Source organism: Berghia stephanieae, chromosome 4, assembly GCF_034508935.2.
Source record: "Berghia stephanieae isolate SIO BIC M18660-M18661 chromosome 4, UCSD_Bste_1.3, whole genome shotgun sequence".
NCBI lineage: Eukaryota > Metazoa > Mollusca > Gastropoda > Nudibranchia > Aeolidiidae > Berghia > Berghia stephanieae.
In genome coordinates, this window is record NC_088363.1 from 48,619,959 (window position 1) to 48,638,510 (window position 18,552).

Here is an 18,552-nt window from a genome sequence, read left to right on the forward strand (position 1 = left end):
AAAATAATAGTAGGTAGAGGTGATGTGTCACACACCTCTGCGGTTTTCCCCATAAATGAGGAGGTCAGGATCAAAAGGTACTAAGTCACACACACACACACACACACACACACACATACACACACATATATATATATATATATATATATATATATATATATATATATATATATATATATATATATATATATATCAGTTAGCACCCTTGAACAATCTATTGGACACAAATCACCAGAGGAATTTTGAGGTTTCAAAACACTCTGGATATTGCTCTAAGAGGCAAAAAAGACTCGTTGGGTGAGTAAATAAATGACACAAAACTGCAGTTTTCTCTGAATGGTGAAAATGTGACTTAGTACTTTATTAAAAAATAACTAGAGCTTTTATATAGAGCGATATCCACTAAACGTGCTCGAAGCGCTTTACAAAGGGTCCCTGACCAATAGCAACACGTAGTTAGGCGATATGACAAATTTTTTTCCGACAGAGACAACTCTGATAACGGACAGATACTAATTTTACACATGAATACGATGAGAGAATGTGTAAAGAGCCTTTTCCAAGGACTCAACTATGCGCCGATCGAGGCTCGAACCCAGGAGTTTCCGATCCGAAAGGGAATGTCATACCACGAGACTACATAGCCGGAACTTTATGATGATGATCTCCTGAAATGTAAAACACAACACACGTTAAAATAACACAACACACGTTAAACCTCATAATATCGTAATTCCTTCCCCTCCACAACTGTATTCTAATTTAATTTCCTGTCAATTTCCTTCCACGTTTCAATTTCTGCCATCCCCATCTTTCCAAAAATCTTTCGGCTAACTTCCTTCATCATCAAGATATCTGTCCATCTTTTCCCCATAAGTCGATGCCATAACATAATAGAAGACAAACGAATACTTACAACAACAAAAAACAACCCAGAGTTGCCAGATATTTTTTGCCAAAAATTTCAAAGCGAATAATAATAGAGGGAGCTACAATTTTTTTTTGGGCGACAAAAAAAAATCAAAATGAATGAAAAGAGAATAGGTTTAAGTTGTTTTGCTCGTCTGAAAAAGAAAACATCACATATAAAAAAAAATTACCAGAAAACTTGTTCTTGAAACATCGATCGATTAAAAAGAAACATTTCAAACCCGAGACTTCATTGAAGTCCTAGGTTTGAGAATTTTTGACAAGATGTGGGACATTTTAGTCCATCTAAATTTGAAGGACAACTTTACTGGCCAACATATAGATAGAATGAAGTTCACGTCACTCATGTCTTTGTAATTGCTTTTTGCCATCCGCGTTCATAGATAATTCTCACTAAACTGTATTAACTAAACTATAAAACGTTCAAGGTTACACATAGTTTTGTGTGTTGGTCCGTTGTACTTCCGGATGGAAATGATGTAAGGTTTTTAGCCAAGCGCATACTATCTATTTAAAAAGTGATAATTCAAAGACGTAGTTTAACTGTTATAGCTTTTGTTGTCAACTGGACAAGATTTTGCTCCAAAAATGTCTTTTTGGCAAAGTTCGTTGTTTTTTCAACTGAGAAATTTATTGTTTTTCTCTATAAATATGAGAAATAATATGAACCTGACTGCATTTCCAAGATTTTACCATGCTCAATGCGCTTCACAATATTTTAATTAATCCCGTTCAAGCCGTATGGAACATTATTTTTATCTCATACAATACCTGTCGGATGTCCATTTTGTACTAGCACTCCTACAATATTCGTCACTCTCTATAGACAGGTACTCATTCACACACCTGAGTGGAGTGGGGAGTGGGAATGTTAAAAGTGCCATATTCAAGGACACAACGTCGGGACCTGAATTTTTCACGACCGTTGTCACCAATCCGGAACAAACCACGCTTAACATTACTTAACTTTAGTGAAAGGACGTAACACAACACCTCACCATACTGGTGAACTACGGGACCTCACAAAGGAAAAAAGAAGCAAGAAAACCACGCCAAAAACACAAAAAAACCCCAAAACATCCAAAAACTAATGACGTTTTGAAATAGTCTAATTAGATCTACTAATTTGTTGGGGGTTTTTTTGTTTGTTTTTTTTTTTTTTTTTTTATTATTATTTTTTTTTGGTTATTTTTTCTGTTTTCAAAAAAGTAATAAATTGTGTGAAAATGTAACTAGTTAACAAGTTGAAACAGAAATAAACATTTTAATTTTTTTTAAAATGACATAGCCAATGAACTAACGTTATTGGTCTTGATTATTTTTAAAAAAATATTTAATATCAATAGAAGTTTTTTAAGATGAAAGCCAGTGAGTTACTTTTAATTAGTCTTTATTAATTATTAGGATTCAATAGTCTGATGTCATGTCCGCCCAGCAACGAGCAGCTTGGTTCTAAACGAAGAAATTCGGTACTTTTTGTTCTTCATGCTGGCTAGAACTTTTTCACATGTCATGTAATCAGAATGTATAAAAGTCAAAACAAGATCAGATTTATAATGTGTTTCTCCTCTGGATACACATGTCTGCTCGTCGGAGAAGTATTTCATAAGGACGTCTGCCATTGTTCCGATAGTTTAGAACCAGTTACTAAGCGTCATTACGAGGGAAGTTACGTCACGACTGTTGAAGCCTATTAAGAATAATTGTCAAAACATGGTTTTAAAACATATGACAGAAATACAGAGAGTCAAAATATTCATTTTGAAGCCACGCGATTTCAGAAAAATAGTTGCCCTTGGGAGCCATTCGGGCCAATGGAGCCGGGGATATCCCCCCCCCCCCCCCCCCCCGGTTTCTATAGCGTAAAACGGACAATTGCTATTGCTTGCTATCCTTTGGAAAGGGCGCAAATCTATCGTAAATATAGATTATCGCCAGATCTCACAGACATAGCTAAACAATCACTGATGGGAACAGTGTGTGTGTGTGTGTGTGTGTGTGTGTGTGTGTGTGGAGGGGGTGGGGGTGGAGGGTGGAGGGGGGGGGTAATATTCGACTGCAGCCGCTATTGGCGTATGAAGTGAGTGCTCTACCAACTGCAGAGACCATTATCTATTGTAATTCCATCTCTCTCTCTCTCTCTCTCTCTCTCTCTCTCTCTCTCTCTCTCTCTCTATCTATCTATCTATCTATCTATCTATCTATCTATCTATCTCTCTCCCTCTCTCATTCATTAACTCATGCTATCGCTATCTGTCTATCTATCTATCTATCTACCTATCTATCCGTCCGTCCGTCCGTCCGTCCACCCACCCACCCACCCACCCATCCATCCATCCATCCATCTATCTATCTATCTATCTATCTATCTATCTATCTCTCTCTCTCTCTCTCTCTCTCTCTCTCTCTCTCTCTCTCTCTCTCAAACTTTGGCTTAAAATATCCCAAGCTGACAACCCAGCTCACTGTAACTCTTCAATAGGAATATATCGGTTTCCCACGCCAATCCCAACAACAAACGAGATTAACGAACTTAATTTTATACTCCATTGAGTGACAGCCTTAGCCATAAAATCCAATAACAAAGCATTGCTTATTTCTAGGCGGCAAGATTACGATGGTTGAGTGGCTATCATATACGCTTATATAATATGATGAGTTTTGTATTATTGTTATTATGGTTACAGAATTCAAAGCTTCAGATTTATTCTTGGTTGATGTCTTTTTTCTCTGAGTGTAAAGAGAACTTGCTAAGGACTCAACTATGCGCCGCTCAGAACAGAATTGAAGCGTGTACCTCCAGGGTCCGAAAGCGAGTGTTATAGAAGGAGCGAAATTGACGTCACTCAGCTCTTTGTTATTGTTTTTAGCCAGCCATTTTTATGATTATTTCTCACTACATTCTATATCAATCAGAGTATAAACGTTCATCTGTCCACATAGTTTTGTGTGGTGGTAAGTTATATCTGTCTGGCAATGTTGTGAGATTTTTAGCTAAGCGCACAGCATCAATACCTTAAGATCATGCAGTCGCGCAATTTACCATCTTAAAGTTAGAAAAATAGTTAATGTCACAATACCAACCATTGGGTATGGAGAAGTGTCAGATGAAAACAGAGAATGAAAAGTCATGGGGTCAGTGCCAAACTCAGGATCCAATTGATACGACACCCTCCGCCTGGCCAAGAGAGAGAGAGAGAGAGAGAGAGAGAGAGAGAGAGAGAGAGAGAGAGAGAGAGAGAGAGGACTCCAGCCGGTCGCACAACCGACTGAGCTATCCAGCTAGCCACACGTAGCTCAGTCAGTTGTTCTCTCTCTCTCTCTCTCTCTCTCTCTCTCTCTCTCTCTCTCTCTCTCTCTCTCTCTCTCTCTCTCTCTTGGCCAGGGTGGCGTGTCGTTTGAATCTTGAGTTTGGCACTGACCCCGTGACTTTTTATTCTCTGTTTTCATTGGCAATTCTTCATACCCTATTTTACTCATCATTATTGATACTAGTGCCCGCTCCACACTTTTTCATGAACAAATTTTACATTACAAATTTCAAACCACTTTTCAGAATCAGAATCACTCCGACATAATATTACCGTTTTGGGGCTACGGTTCACAATTTTGTTTGGTTTGTTTAAAGGGGTTTTGCGACACTTTTAGGTCATTTCAGTGCCAGTAAAAAGGAAGACGGGGAGGTGGGTGGGGTCTAGATGTGAAGTTAAAAGCACTAAAGAAAAGAAAATAACAAGAAATGAAGTGGGTACGAAAGTGTCAGAAGACAACAGAGAATAAAAACTTCGCGGCGGCGATGGGGGCTCGAACCCGCGACCTAACTGGTACGACAACTCCGCCTGACTCTACCATATGAGCTATCCACGATCCCATAAAAAGTCGCTTCAAACCTTAGTCTTATTGAAGGCTTCTCTCCCCGACTTCTTGAGGTCATGGGTTCAATTTAGGATAAAGGGGACTGGTTCAATTAGAAAACAGAAGATTCCAATAGCAATCTATCAACGTGCCTATTTTGACGTTACCTAAAAATAGAACTTGATCTTTTTATATAGCGCAATATCCACTAAACGTGCTCATAACGCTTTAAAACGGGTCCCCGACCAACAACAACACTTAACAGAGAGGACGAGACATGACGCCTGTTAGGCGATATTACAATTTTTTTCGGATTGAGTCAACGCTGTTAACGGCCAGGTAATCATTTTACACCTCAGTACGGTGAGAGAATGCGAGTAATGAGTCTTTTTCAAGGGCTCAACTATGCACCGCTCGGGACTCGAACTCAGGACTTTCCGATCCGAAGCGAGTGTCATACCACTAGACCACACAGCCGCACATAGCCTCATCCCCATCCAAATACAAGCAAACGACCCCGCTATGATGGGCACACCCAATCGTTTACAAAGTGCGATGGTTGATCAAATATGAATTGCCCGGACTATGAGGAAATCGATTTACATGACATGTTCAGGAAAAGGTTATCAATTTCTCATAAGATTACATGAAAAAAAATTTGAAAACTTCTGTCATGTGGGGCTACATGGTCTGGGGGGTATCACACTCGCTTTCTCATCGGAAGGTCCAAGGGATCGAGCCTCGCTCGGCGCATAGATGAGTACTTTGAAAAGGCTCTTTTCTCACATTCTCTCACCCTACTCGGGGTGTAATATGAGTACCTGGCCGTTAACAGCGTTGTCTCTGTCGGAAAAAAAATTGTAATATCGCCTAACAGGCGTCAGTCATGTCTTCTCGTTCTAGGTTTTATGTGTTGCTGTTGGTCAGGGACCCTTTGTAAAGCTCTTTGACCACGTTTAATGGATGTGGATATTATTGCTCTATATAAAAGCTCACGTTTTTTATGAACTCTTTTTTACCGCGCACCGAAGCACACAAAACAGTATTCCAGCTTTGTCAAAAGGAAACTATAGCAAATGAAAGAGGAAAGAAAGTGGTGTTGTAAACTTCTCCTAGCTTGTGTTAAAAAAATGGTGACCGTGGATGAATCTGGTTCTGAATAGGCTTCAACAGTCGTGACGTCACTTCCCCTGTAATGACGCATAGTAACTTAGTAACTGGTTCTAAATTATTGGAACAATGGCGCCCTTATGAAATACTTCTCCGACGAGCATAAAAGTGTATCCAGAGGAGAAAAAAAATTATAAATCTGATCATGTTTTGACTGTTATACATTCTGATCACATGACATGTAAAAAACTTCAAGCCAGGATAAAGAATAAAAAGTACACGTTGCTGGGCGGACGTGACATCAGACTATTGAATCATATTAATGGAAAACCCGTGAATAGCTGACCCGCTCAAAAAGGCAAAGATGATCCGTTCTGTGATAAAGGCCACGCTGAGCGGTTTTTTTTTTTCTCTTCTTTTTTTGTTGCTTTTTGTTTGTTTGGTTGTTTTGGCACATCTAAGCCATCATCATGTTTGACTATCTTCCAAAGACCAAACCAATGAACGGGCGGGAAACACGACCGAGTCGAATACAAAACATCCAGGGAAGCTTCGAAATGGAGTCCTGGTTTTGTAGTGCCTGATCGTGACGCAGCAGATAATGATTACGGGTGAGAAGTCTTACCTCATCCTCCTCCCTACTCACTCAATTTGGTACATTCAGAATATATGCTTTATGTTTCTTATATTGAGAAAAAAAAATACAAAGGAAAGCGTTTTCAAGATAAAATTGAAGTTTTAAAAGCACTTTACATACATTACCCCTACTCGACACAGTATGAATGAGTACTTGACTACAAGCAGTGATTGATATAGTAAAACTGTTAGTATTAAAAACAAGATGTCTAACAGGCGACTGGTATTTATGAAATGAAAATATGGTTCCATAACATGACGTATTGGGGGAATAGATTTTTTAAAAATCTATTTTGGGGGGGGGGGGTTGTTGTTTTTCTTTACTGACAAAATTAGTTTATGTAAAAAAGAAATGAAAAAAAATGTCAATTCAGAAAATCCATTTCTGTGTGCTAATGACTCTCCTTCCCCACCTGTCAAGGTTGTCATCCCATTTATTGTCAAAATCAATTCATTTCACCAACTCCTGTCAATGAGATGATTTAAACCAAAACTGCCAACTTGAAATTTCAAAAATTCGTAATTCCGAGGGAAGAAAAAAAAAAAGTCATTATAAATAGCTTTGCAAAATAATTATTTTCCCTCATCAGGTCCCAAAAATTCTACAAAGTCCTCAATAATAATATTATAGGTTCTAAGGAACTAAACTTTCCTTTTCAACAAGATTTATTGAGCCAAAGACGTGCATGCAGTCCTGTAGACAGAGGCAAAACTTTCGTAATTCTACGAGTTTTTCGTAGTACTAGGCAGGTCTGATTTAAACGATGAAACATTGTGAAACGCATTAAGCATGGTGATATTTTTATTGGTAAATGCACTATACATATTTTCATATCTAAATATTTATCTATTTACTGTTGTCTTGTGGTATGACACTCATCTCCGTTCTTGGTTGGGGCCTCGCTCGGCGCATAGCTGAGTCCTTGGAAATGACCCTCAACTCAAAGTCTCTCACCGTACTCAGGTGTAAAATGAGTACCCTGTCGTTAACAGTGTTGTCTCTATCGGAAAAAGAATTGTAATATCGCCTAACAGCGTCTTGTCACGTTCTACATGGTACGTGTTGCTGCAGGTTAGAGACCCTTTGTGAAGCGCTTTGAGCACGCTTAGTGGATAATGCGCTATATAAAAGCTCAATTTTTGGGGGGCGTTTTGTTGTTTTTTGTTGGGTTTTTTTCTGACAAAATTAGTTTTTATAAAAAATGAATGAAAAAAAAATTCAAATCAGAAAATCCATTTCTGTGTGCTAATGACTCTCCCTCCTCATCTGTCAAGGTTGTCATCCCATTTATTGTCAAAATCAATTCATTTCACCAACTCCTGTCATTGAGATTATTTAAACCAGAGCTGCCAACTTAAAATTTTTAAAAACTCGTAGTCCCGAGGGAAAAAAAAAGAAAAAGTCACTATAAATAGCTTTGCAAAATAATTATTTTCCCTCATCATGATCCAAAAATTCTACAAAGTCCTCAATAATATTATAGGCTCTAATGAACTAAACTTTCCTTTTAAACAAGATTTGTGACCCAACGTCTGAAAACGGTATTATGTCGGGATGAACCAGACGCTAAAAAGTCAGATTATAGTTAAACTGGTCAAAAATATGAATCATTGGTACTCAGCACTCTAAAATATGCTATTCATTCTCCTCAATAAAACATAACAAACTCAACACAAGTCTGAGATTTCTGGCTATAAATTAAATTTTCAGCATCTTAATCATCCCGACTTAATACCGTTTTGAGACGAGGGGTTACATTTATTGAGTTAAAGACGTGCATGCAGTTTTGTAGATAGATCGAGCCAAAAAATGTCGTAATTCTACGAATTCTTTTCGTCCTCAATGACAGGTCTGGTTTAAACGGCAATACAAGAATGAAATGGCATTTTGTGGAATTTATCAGGATTTACAGGCGGCATTTCACAAAAGGATTTCACTGACATCTTTAAGGGGATTTCAGTCTCGGGTTTAATAAATTCCTCAATTGCGTGCGGTCCGTGATTTATGGACTGTCACAAGGAGAAAGTCGATTTGAATTTCGAAGGGATTTTGGGATTTGGTTATCTGGGTTTCTTTTTTTTTCCTTTTATTTTAATTTTAAAATGAGATTAGAATTTGAAAATAACGCGAGGTTAGTACCAATGTCGACGTAGTCAAAGAAAGAAAAAAAAAAACAACTGATTTTCTCCTTCTTATACTTGAACTTTTAAAATGTGAGGGGTGTATTTTATTGCGAAAAAATATCGACTAAATGTTCTTAAATCTTTAAAATGTGATTTTGATTGCTAAAGAGAATTTCTTATGATGGTTAATATGTGTGGGTGTGTGTGATCATGTTCCATGAAATCTTTTCTTTTCTTTTTTTATTAAGATTTTCTCATTTCTAATCATCTAATTTTATACATCTCCTTCTCATTCAATATTATGCAAGCTTTCGATTCATGTTTGTTAACATGTCGATTTGGTGTATCTTTACAGGGTATCTTTAAAGGCCAAGTATTGGTCTATTTAACACTTAATTTGTCTATTATATTATATTATATTATATTATATTATATTATATTATATTATAGTATATTATATTATGTTATATTATATTATATTATATTATATTATATTATATTTATATTATATTATATTATATTATATTATATTATATTATAATAAAGCGCTCCATACGAGGACAAAAGACAACAGCAACACTTAACTTGTAGGATAAAAACATGAATGTTGTAAAGTGATAAAATTACTTGATTTAAAATAATAATTTTTTGATATAAACAACGTCGTTACGGGCCAGTCTGGCGTTTTATACTTGAATATATTGAGAAAATGAAAGTATAGATTCCCTTCATTAATAATCATAATAATAATGATAATCATCATGATTATAATTATAATAATAATAATAATAATAATAATAATAATAATAATAATAATAATAATAATAATAATAATAATAATAATAATAATAATAATAAATAAATTATAATAATAATAATAATAATAATAATAATAATAATAATAATAATAATAATAATAATAATAATAATAAAATAATATGATAATGATGATGATGATGAATGATGAGATGATGATGATGATGATGATGATGATGATGATGATGATGATGATGATGATAATGATGATGATAATGATAATGATAATAATAAAATAATAATAATAATAAGACTATTACAGTATAGATAATCAATCAAGCTCGGACGTTTGTCTTGAAGATTCCGATGAATCGTAAAATAATAATGATGATAATAATAATAATAATATCCCTAATGCTTTGGTAATCAAACAAATTCCCTTCGTTCAGATAGCAATATCGAATCATCATCAGGTTAAGTCATTTGTCAATATAGATTCTCAGACCTGCCTAAGTACTACGATAAATTCGTAGAATTACGATTTTTTAACTCCGGCTGCAGTTTCAAATCTGACTTTGACTCAATAAATCTTACTGAAAAAGGAAGTGTCATGTCAGACAACCTATATTTAGGACTTTTTGTAGCATTTTTGGATCATGTTAAGGGCAAATTATAATGTGTAAAGCTATTTTATGGTGACTTTTCTACTTTTCCCCCTGGGAAATTACGAATTTCTGAAAGTTCAAGTAGGCATCTCAGGTCTAGGTATAAAATGTCACTGCCTTTCTCTGTCGTACTCTGAAAAAAACAAACACAACACATTTTAGAAATTTGGCCAGAAAACTCGTCCTCCAAATATCGATCGCTTAGAATGAGTCTCATCTCCCCAAAATATATCGAACCTGGTACTTCTACAAAGTCTTTCTTGAAGCCTCAGTTTTGAGAGTTTTTGACGAGACGAGTGTCCTTTTAAAGTGAGGTTTGGGTCTAATTATGAGGAAAATCCTTCAAAGAATTTATCTTGAGGTATTGATGAACATTTTAAAAAAAATTATCTTAAAGATAATATTATTGAAGTCCAACTTCTCAAAGTCTACTATAAAGACACAAAAAACAAGGCGAAAAGTGCAAAGCTGAAAGCTATTTTGCAATATACTCAATATGTCATTTTTTCTAGGGGTATAGGATACTGTGTCAAATGTTTCTCAGAGTCTGTTCCATGAAGTTGTCTGAAAATATCCACAGTTATCACAGAGATAATGTATTATGTCACCATAAAGATATTTTTGATAAGGTGTGTGTATTTGGACTTATAATCCAAATTATAAAATCTTAATATCAATTTTGTCATATAATTTTGATTCGCAACTTTGAAATGTTCTAATAAAAATCCCATAAGCTCAAGCTGTAAAAATTCTCTATGGTGAAACAAAATGTTACAGTGTTGATAAGAGGGTAAAATATAGAAGCAATTCCTTCATTAGTTATTGCGAAAAATTTGCCACAAGATTGTTATATATTTTTTTGCCAAACCTCAGGTCGCAAAACGGGTATCAATACAGATCATGCATTTTTTTTTCACCAAAATTTTAGTTTTATAAACCTATAATGAGGACACATAATTATTAAAACCGCCCAATGAGGTAATTACTTTTTTTTAGAAAAGACCCAAACGCCCTTTAATCGAGCGATATTTGAATGGCGATATTTCAGGCCATTGTTTTTTACAATTTGTTTTTTTTCAGTGGACGGCAGTGTTGACGTCACGAAAAGACAAATAATATTAATATATTATTAATTGGTGAGTTAAGAAATCTATGTGTAAGTGCGCGCGCACGTGTGTGTGTCTGTGTGTGTAAGGGGGTGGGGGTGTAGAGAGGTGGACGATCAGGTAATGTGTTCAGCTGCAAACAGGTGGGTATATCATATTTGCTTTAGTATTTTTTTTAATGTTATTGTTATCATTGCAAGAAATGAATTGAGTTGTAAAGTGCGAGAAGACAACAGAGAATAAAAACTTCGCGGCGGCGATGGGGGCTCGAACCCGCGACCTTACTGGTACGACAACTCCGCCTGGCCAGGGAGATCGTGACTTTACCGTATGAGCTATCCACGACCCTGGTCGTGGGGTCGTGGTCCTGTCAGAAGTCAAATGTCGGTGGAGGCTGCCTTAAGCCTGGGACCGCAAAAATACTAACGAAAAAGTGGTAATGGAGAGGCGTCCGATGGGAACAAGAAAAACCATGGATGTTTCGGGTACAAACCCTTCGAACCGAAAAGTCCATTGTCTGTTTTGTTCCTATCCGAAGCCTCTCCATGATCACTCTTTCGTTTGTATTTAAGTCGAGTGTCATAACACAAAAACCCAAAAGCTCGCACAATTGACCATATGATAGGTATGAAAATAATAACCCCCCTCCCCCTTCCCAAATCGATGCCAGGTTTTATTTTTACTTACCTGTGAATCATTAAACAGTAGTTCCAGACGGTATCCAGGTATGATTTCCAGTTGGTTTACATGCGCAATGGCCATCTGTGTAGCCAGCAGCTCTGATTGGCCATTTCCGCCATGCCTATTTCCGGTCAGTTCGAACAAGCCACCTATGTATAATGTAATCCTATCGGAGTTATTCCCCCTTGGCTCCTCATTATCCCAAGCTGTTGTCGAAGAGTTGTCATAGGAGTCCGTTAAATTTGATGCCGGCGATAAAACAGATGCGCGCTTGTTTATATTATGCAGGTGGTGAGCCAAATTTCGTGAATGTTGAGAACTACAATTCACTTTGCATGGTGATGATGATGGTGATGATGATGAAAATAATGACAAAGACGATAATAAAGATAATGACGAATAATCTGACGAAGAGATATGAGAGAGATTTTTTATTGGAATTTGGGATTTGTGTTTATTTGATTTTCCTGATGGTATACTTGTATCCACTTTTCCTCTTTTCAATTTTGATGTTTTAGTACTTAATTTTGAAGAGGTAGTTAATTCTGATGAATTTTCCTTTGAATTTGATAAAGGGAACAATTCTGAAGTTACTGTCCTGGAATTTGAAGGACGTGTGGGTGAAAGTAAAGTTAAAGGTAACGAGTCGACGTTAGATTTATTCCACAACAATGTGGATGTTTTATGTGCAGATTTCAATTTGGCAGCTGATGATGATGACGGCTTAAATGATGATGACGATGATATTAACACAGATGACTTTTCATCCTGCCTATTGTGGAATTTTGAAGTTTTACGAGCTCTGCGAGAATTTTGTATCAGTAATTTTTCTATATTTTCATTCCGGTAGGAGTTATCGATTGCCATATTCGGTTTTGATACCTCTTGCTGTTTTGGTGACTTTGCGTTTCTGAAAGGAGGAATTGTAGCTCTGAAAGACAATGATGTCGATTTCCGATCACTCAGACTTATTATATCCCTTGAATCTTTATCAGGCGTTGTTGTAGATGACAACAACCTACCAGGCCATATGTCCACTTTCGACTTGTAAGCGTTGAAAAAATAGACTGAATCATCAAAAATGGACTTTTGGCCTAAATTTGGAAGTTGAAGTTGGTCCAAGTGTTTATTATTATAATTATTCTTTGGGCCCCTTGAAATCTTTCTCATTGAATCGATCGTGTTTTGGCGGGAATGCTGGGTTATATGACTGAAGCAGCAAACCAGTGACGCCCACGCTACGATCAGATGGAGAGTCCGGTATAAAGTGGTGGTTGGCGCCATGACTAGGATTCATCGTGTTCGCCCGTAGAAATCAAGCACAGCTTTACATTAGGGTTAAAACGTTAAAAAGCCCAAGCTTGTGAATCCGAGTTTGACGCCCGTTTATTGTTGCGTGAAAATGACGATGAGAAACATTTGCTTCTTATTCACAAGTAGATAAAGTCAATTGGTCAGGGAATCGATTGCAGCAACATCGTTAAATTTATTTTTTTACAAATTATTCAATTTAAGGACACCAAAAAGTTGGTACATGGCGATAACGAGTAACATCTCTATTTCGATTTTATTCGAGAATGACATAAAACTCTTGGTCACAATTTTGTTTATTATGATGAAACTTATGTAATAAAATGTTGCATATCCGTGGTTAGATAAGAGAAGAGAAGAAAGGGACGCTTATTGGAAATTCCCGAATAAAAAGACCTCACGTGATCCTGTTACGACACACGGGCTCGAGTTGTGTAATACTGTAAACATCCTAATCAAATGTTGTTGTCCACTGGACATAGTTCTCTGTCATTAACATCGATATTCATTTCTTACACAATGAATGAACACATCGATTACAGAAGCTGCTCAGGGAGTTTTAGGATTGAGGCATTTAATTAACTACGTGCCGTAATGCTCTTAACACGTTTCATTTAACCTCATCCGGCCATTTCGTAAAACAATCCAAAGTTAATATTGAATGTTTTTTATAGCATTATAGTTCAGATAGCTGCTACTTGGCCAAACTATAAAATTTTATCAGTGGTTCATTCTTTCTGGTCGGATGTTGAAGGATGATTCTATTGAGTTCGGTATTGTGTGTGAAATTCGGCAGTGGGATCAGCTCAAAAACCTGTTGAAAATAAGCACTAGTCGCTGCTTTAGTGAAGAAAGATTTCGGTTTTGTGATAGTGTTTGTTATAAACCATCTTGATGAATGTTGAACCTCTAAGGAGTGATGTACGTTGGTTTAAAGATGCAACAATGTCTGGGTCTCGTCCATGTTTGTTACCTGAAATAATAAAAATTAAACATCAACAATTTAAACAATTGAGCTATTTATGTAGCACAACATCCACTTACCGTGCTCAAAGTGCTTTAAGGGTTTGTAGCCAACAGCTATTATTAACATGTTGGACGGAACATGGGCCCTGGTAGGCGATATTACAATTTTATTAAACAATAGTATAACCCTTTATCGGAGACGCTAATTTTACCAACACAACATCATCAACATGGCCCCAGTTTGCCCACATTTCGGTTGTAAAAAGAGCAATTGCCGCCCTGCGTTGCCAGACACTCTCGAGTGTACCAGCATTGAAGCGAGCAATAACGTTTTTAATTTGCGAAGTATATAATATAATATCAATTTATACATCTTCATAAGGTAGGGGGAGGGGGGGGCTATACTGTTTTGCCGTTGTTGTTTTTTTTTGGTTTTTTTCTCCTTGTTTTTTTTTTTTTTTTAAACTTTTCCTGAAACGAATGGGTTCCTCAAGCCGGTGTTTGCGGTGTTTAATTAGAACTAGTTAGTGGAAAAGAACTATCAACATTGGAATATATATATATATATATATATATATATATATATATATATATATATATATACATATATATATATATATGTGTGTGTGTGTGTGTGAGTGTGTGTGTGTGTGTGTTTTACAGTTTTGTCTTTTAGAAATGTCAAGTCGTAGTTCTCCTGCTATCATTCGTACCAATAAACCCATATATTCTGAATGCAATAGTCGACAATTCCACCGAGTGTTTTGTACAATGTTCTTAAACTTTGTCGGTAGCCTTCAAGTGTGTTTTTATTCACTGTGGCTGAAAAGACACGGTTATATATTTGTATCAATCTAAAAGCATTTCTATGTCCTTCTCATATCCCCAATAACATGTCGAAAATCTGACAATGTTATGGTATGAGAATATAGATAGTGTAACATACGGAAATAAAGATGGATGTTTTGGGATTTTTGTTGCTATGTGTATTCAAATAGTATAGTTGTATCAACCTATAATATATTGTGATGATACGAGGTGACCTTTCAATTTTTTCTGGAAAGCGGAAGTGATACTCGTGCGTTCCATTGATTCTTTTACATTTTATAGAGTCTAGATATTGGTCAAAAATTATTCTTCTCCGCCTCCTCCTTCTCCTCTTGCTTTTCCTCTTCCTCCTCCTCCTCCTCCTCGTCTTCTTCTTCTTCTTCTTCTTCTTCTTCTTCTTCTTCTTCTTCTTCTTCTTCTTCTTCTTCTTTTTTCTTCTTCTTCTTCTTCTTCTTCTTCTTCTTCTTTCTTCTTCTTTCTTCTTCTTTCTTTCTCTTCTTTCTTTCTCTCTCTTCTTTTCTTACTTTGCTTCTTCTTCTTCTTCCTCTTTTTTTTTCTCTTCTTGATTATCATTTAATTGTTTCCATTTCAGCCAGGAACTCCGGTCAAGGACATGCCAAAACCAAGTATGTCATCCCAAGACAAAGGCAGAAAGCAACTTTAAAAGGAAAACAAAGATAGGGAGAGATAGAAGACAAGCGTCATCTCTCTGCCCACCATTGGAGCTCAAGAGACCCACGATAATTTTACTATTAACTCCATTCACCATTGGCTTCAACAGTCATGACGTCACTTCCCTCGTAATGACGCGTAGTAACTTAGTAACTGGCTCTAAACTATCGGAACAATGGCGGACGCCCTTATGAAATATTTCTCCGACGAGCATAAAAGTGTATCTAGAGGAGAAAAACATTATAAATATGATCGTTGACTTTTATACATTCTGATCAAATAACATATGACAAGTTCTACCCAGCATGAAGAACAAAAAGTAACGATTTTCTATGTTTAGAATTACGCTGCTTGCCGTTGCTGGGCCACTTGACATCAGACTATTGCATCCAATTTCCGAAAGAAGAAAAAAGGATTTAACTATCATTAACTACAAGGACGAATGATGTTGCTTTTTTATTATTATCCTTTGTAACAGGTTGGTTGCCAGTTCGTTTATATACATATTATACCAGATCCATTGTGTCTAAAACTGACAAAACGACGTATTAAACTTTGGCCAGATTTTTGCTTCGTAAATAGATATAAGATAACCCCAAACTTGTCAACAAGCTTCAAACCTTGGACTTCTTTGCAATTTCTTTAGACATCTCAAGTTTTTTTTTGTTGTTTTTTTTTTACTGGTGGGCACCATCGTAGTTTTTCAACCAATTGAGACTCATCCCCTTAAAACATTTATTATGATTCATGGTTCTTTAGATGGTGACAATGGAACTTGTATGAGGCATTTGCTTAACTCATTTGTATTATTAAGGAAAAAGAACATAGATAAAGATTATAATTATTTAACTGTCGTACTCTAAAAGGACACGTATTTAAACATTTAGCCAGACAACCCGTCATTCAAATATCGATCGATCTAAATTACCATCATCTTGGCAAAAACTCTCAAACCTGGGACTTAATGAAGGACTTCGCGAAGTCCCAGGTTTGAGAGTTTTTGCCAAGATGAGGGTAATTTAGATCGATCAATATTTGAATGCCGGATTTTCTGGCTAATTTTTTTTGAATACGTGTCCTTTTAGAGTACGACAGTTAAATGAGCTCAAGGCCACACAGTAGCGCAACAGGTAGTCGAACTCGGTACCTTTCGGGTACGAAGCAAGTCACATAGCCTTGGTTAACTTTGCGGCGCTGCACTGCGGCTGACGTCTGTGTTATTCCAGTCTTTCATTGGAATGTATCCTAAAGAAAAATTCCCCCTAAGGAATGAATAAAGGGAATTAATTTATTGTATGTATGAGTTGTATTGTACATTAGTACAGCAGCTAAGGTGCTATGCTACATCAGCATAAAAGTGTCATGGTCACAGGGAATCCATATATCGGGACCAAGCACGTCTGTTCCTGGCATAGAATCCAGCCCATGTAGTAGAGTGCCTGCTGGTCTAGTTGTCGTTTATTATTAATTTATTATTGATTAAAATAACTTTTTGAATTTTCTGGCCAAAATGAAATAAAAATGTTTTGTCATTGTGAGGCAGTAAAAAGGCCTAATAGCCACACTTGAAAATGCAGTATTAAATGGATTTTGATGCGACGTCTCGATCAAAAACAAGATGATAGCTTTGTGAATAGTTTGATTTCACAATAAACATGATACTAATTGTGGACAAAAATATTGCAAAATATATGGTTGTTTTTGTTATACTCATGAGAGGGATAGGCGATAAGATAAAATGGTGGGAGGGGGGGGAGAGAAGTGGGTGTGTGTTGCTGTGTGAAAGAGAGACGGAAGATGAGGTTGTTGTGGATGTGGTGGGCGGACGAAAGGATAAGAGAGAGAATTAGATGAAGAGAGAGAGTGAGCAAATTGGATAGAGGAGATGGGAACAAAAGGGGGGGAAGGGGGGTAGATGAAGTAATAAAATAAAGCGGTAGAAAACAATATTATGGTTGTGTAGTTAGAATAGAGAGATAGAATAGATGGAGAGAGAGAGAGAGTTGATGAGGTAAAGGGAGAGAGAAGAGAGGAGAGAGGATGTTATGGATGTTTGAAAGAGAGAAATAGACAAAAGTGGAGAGAAAGGAGAGAGAGGATATAATACATTTACTGAATTAAGAAAGACAATAAATGTGTCACGGACTCATGTAACTAGGAGATCATTCAATGTTTAGACGACTATAACATATTTTAAGGGACGGGCCACATATAAAGAAAGAAAGAAGACATGACGTACTCAGCTCTTTGTTATTGTTATTAGACAGCATTTTTATGATTGCTTCTCACTAATTCTAACTATCTTACTAAAAGACATATGTGCTTGGCACGACTATGTATGGCACCTAATGTTTACGATCTAACTTTTATGGCGCGGCCACAATGAGAACGACATTGACGTCACTCAGCTCTTTGTTATTGTTTTTAGACAGCCATTTTTATGATTGCTTCTCACTAACTTCTATCTATCTTACAAAAGACAGTATGCGCTTGGCTAAGAAGCTCATAACATTGCCATCCGGAAGTATAACGGACCAACACACAAAACTGTATTCATGAACGTTTATAGTCAGGTTAATACAGTTCAGTGAGCATTACTCATAAACGCGGATGGCAAAAAAAAACAATAACAAAGACCTGAGTGACGTCATCTTCGAACTATCTATAAACACCAATCAGACTATAGATAGAATGAAGTTGACGTCACTCAGGTCTCTGTTATTGTTTTTTGCCATCCGCGTTCATGAGTAAATCTCACTAAACTGTATTATAAACTTTCATGGTTACACATAGTTTTGTGTGTTGGTATGTTATACATCCGGATGGCAATGTTATGAGCTTCTTGGCCAAGCGCATACTATCTATATAAGCATAAATGATATAGATAGTATGCAGATGACGTCACTCAGGCC

At 36.5% G+C, this 18,552-nt stretch overlaps 1 protein-coding gene across 1 annotated transcript in view; it reads right to left on the reverse strand.

Moving 5' to 3' along the window:
• The window catches only part of LOC144970738 (uncharacterized), a 227,970-nt gene that overhangs the window by 144,594 nt on the left and 64,824 nt on the right, over positions 1–18,552 (reverse strand). The window contains exon 2 of the mRNA XM_078910705.1: positions 11,870–14,147. Coding sequence (XP_078766831.1) covers positions 11,870–13,147 — 1,278 coding nt within the window. The 5' untranslated portion in view covers positions 13,148–14,147. The remainder of the gene's footprint in view (positions 1–11,869; positions 14,148–18,552) is intronic.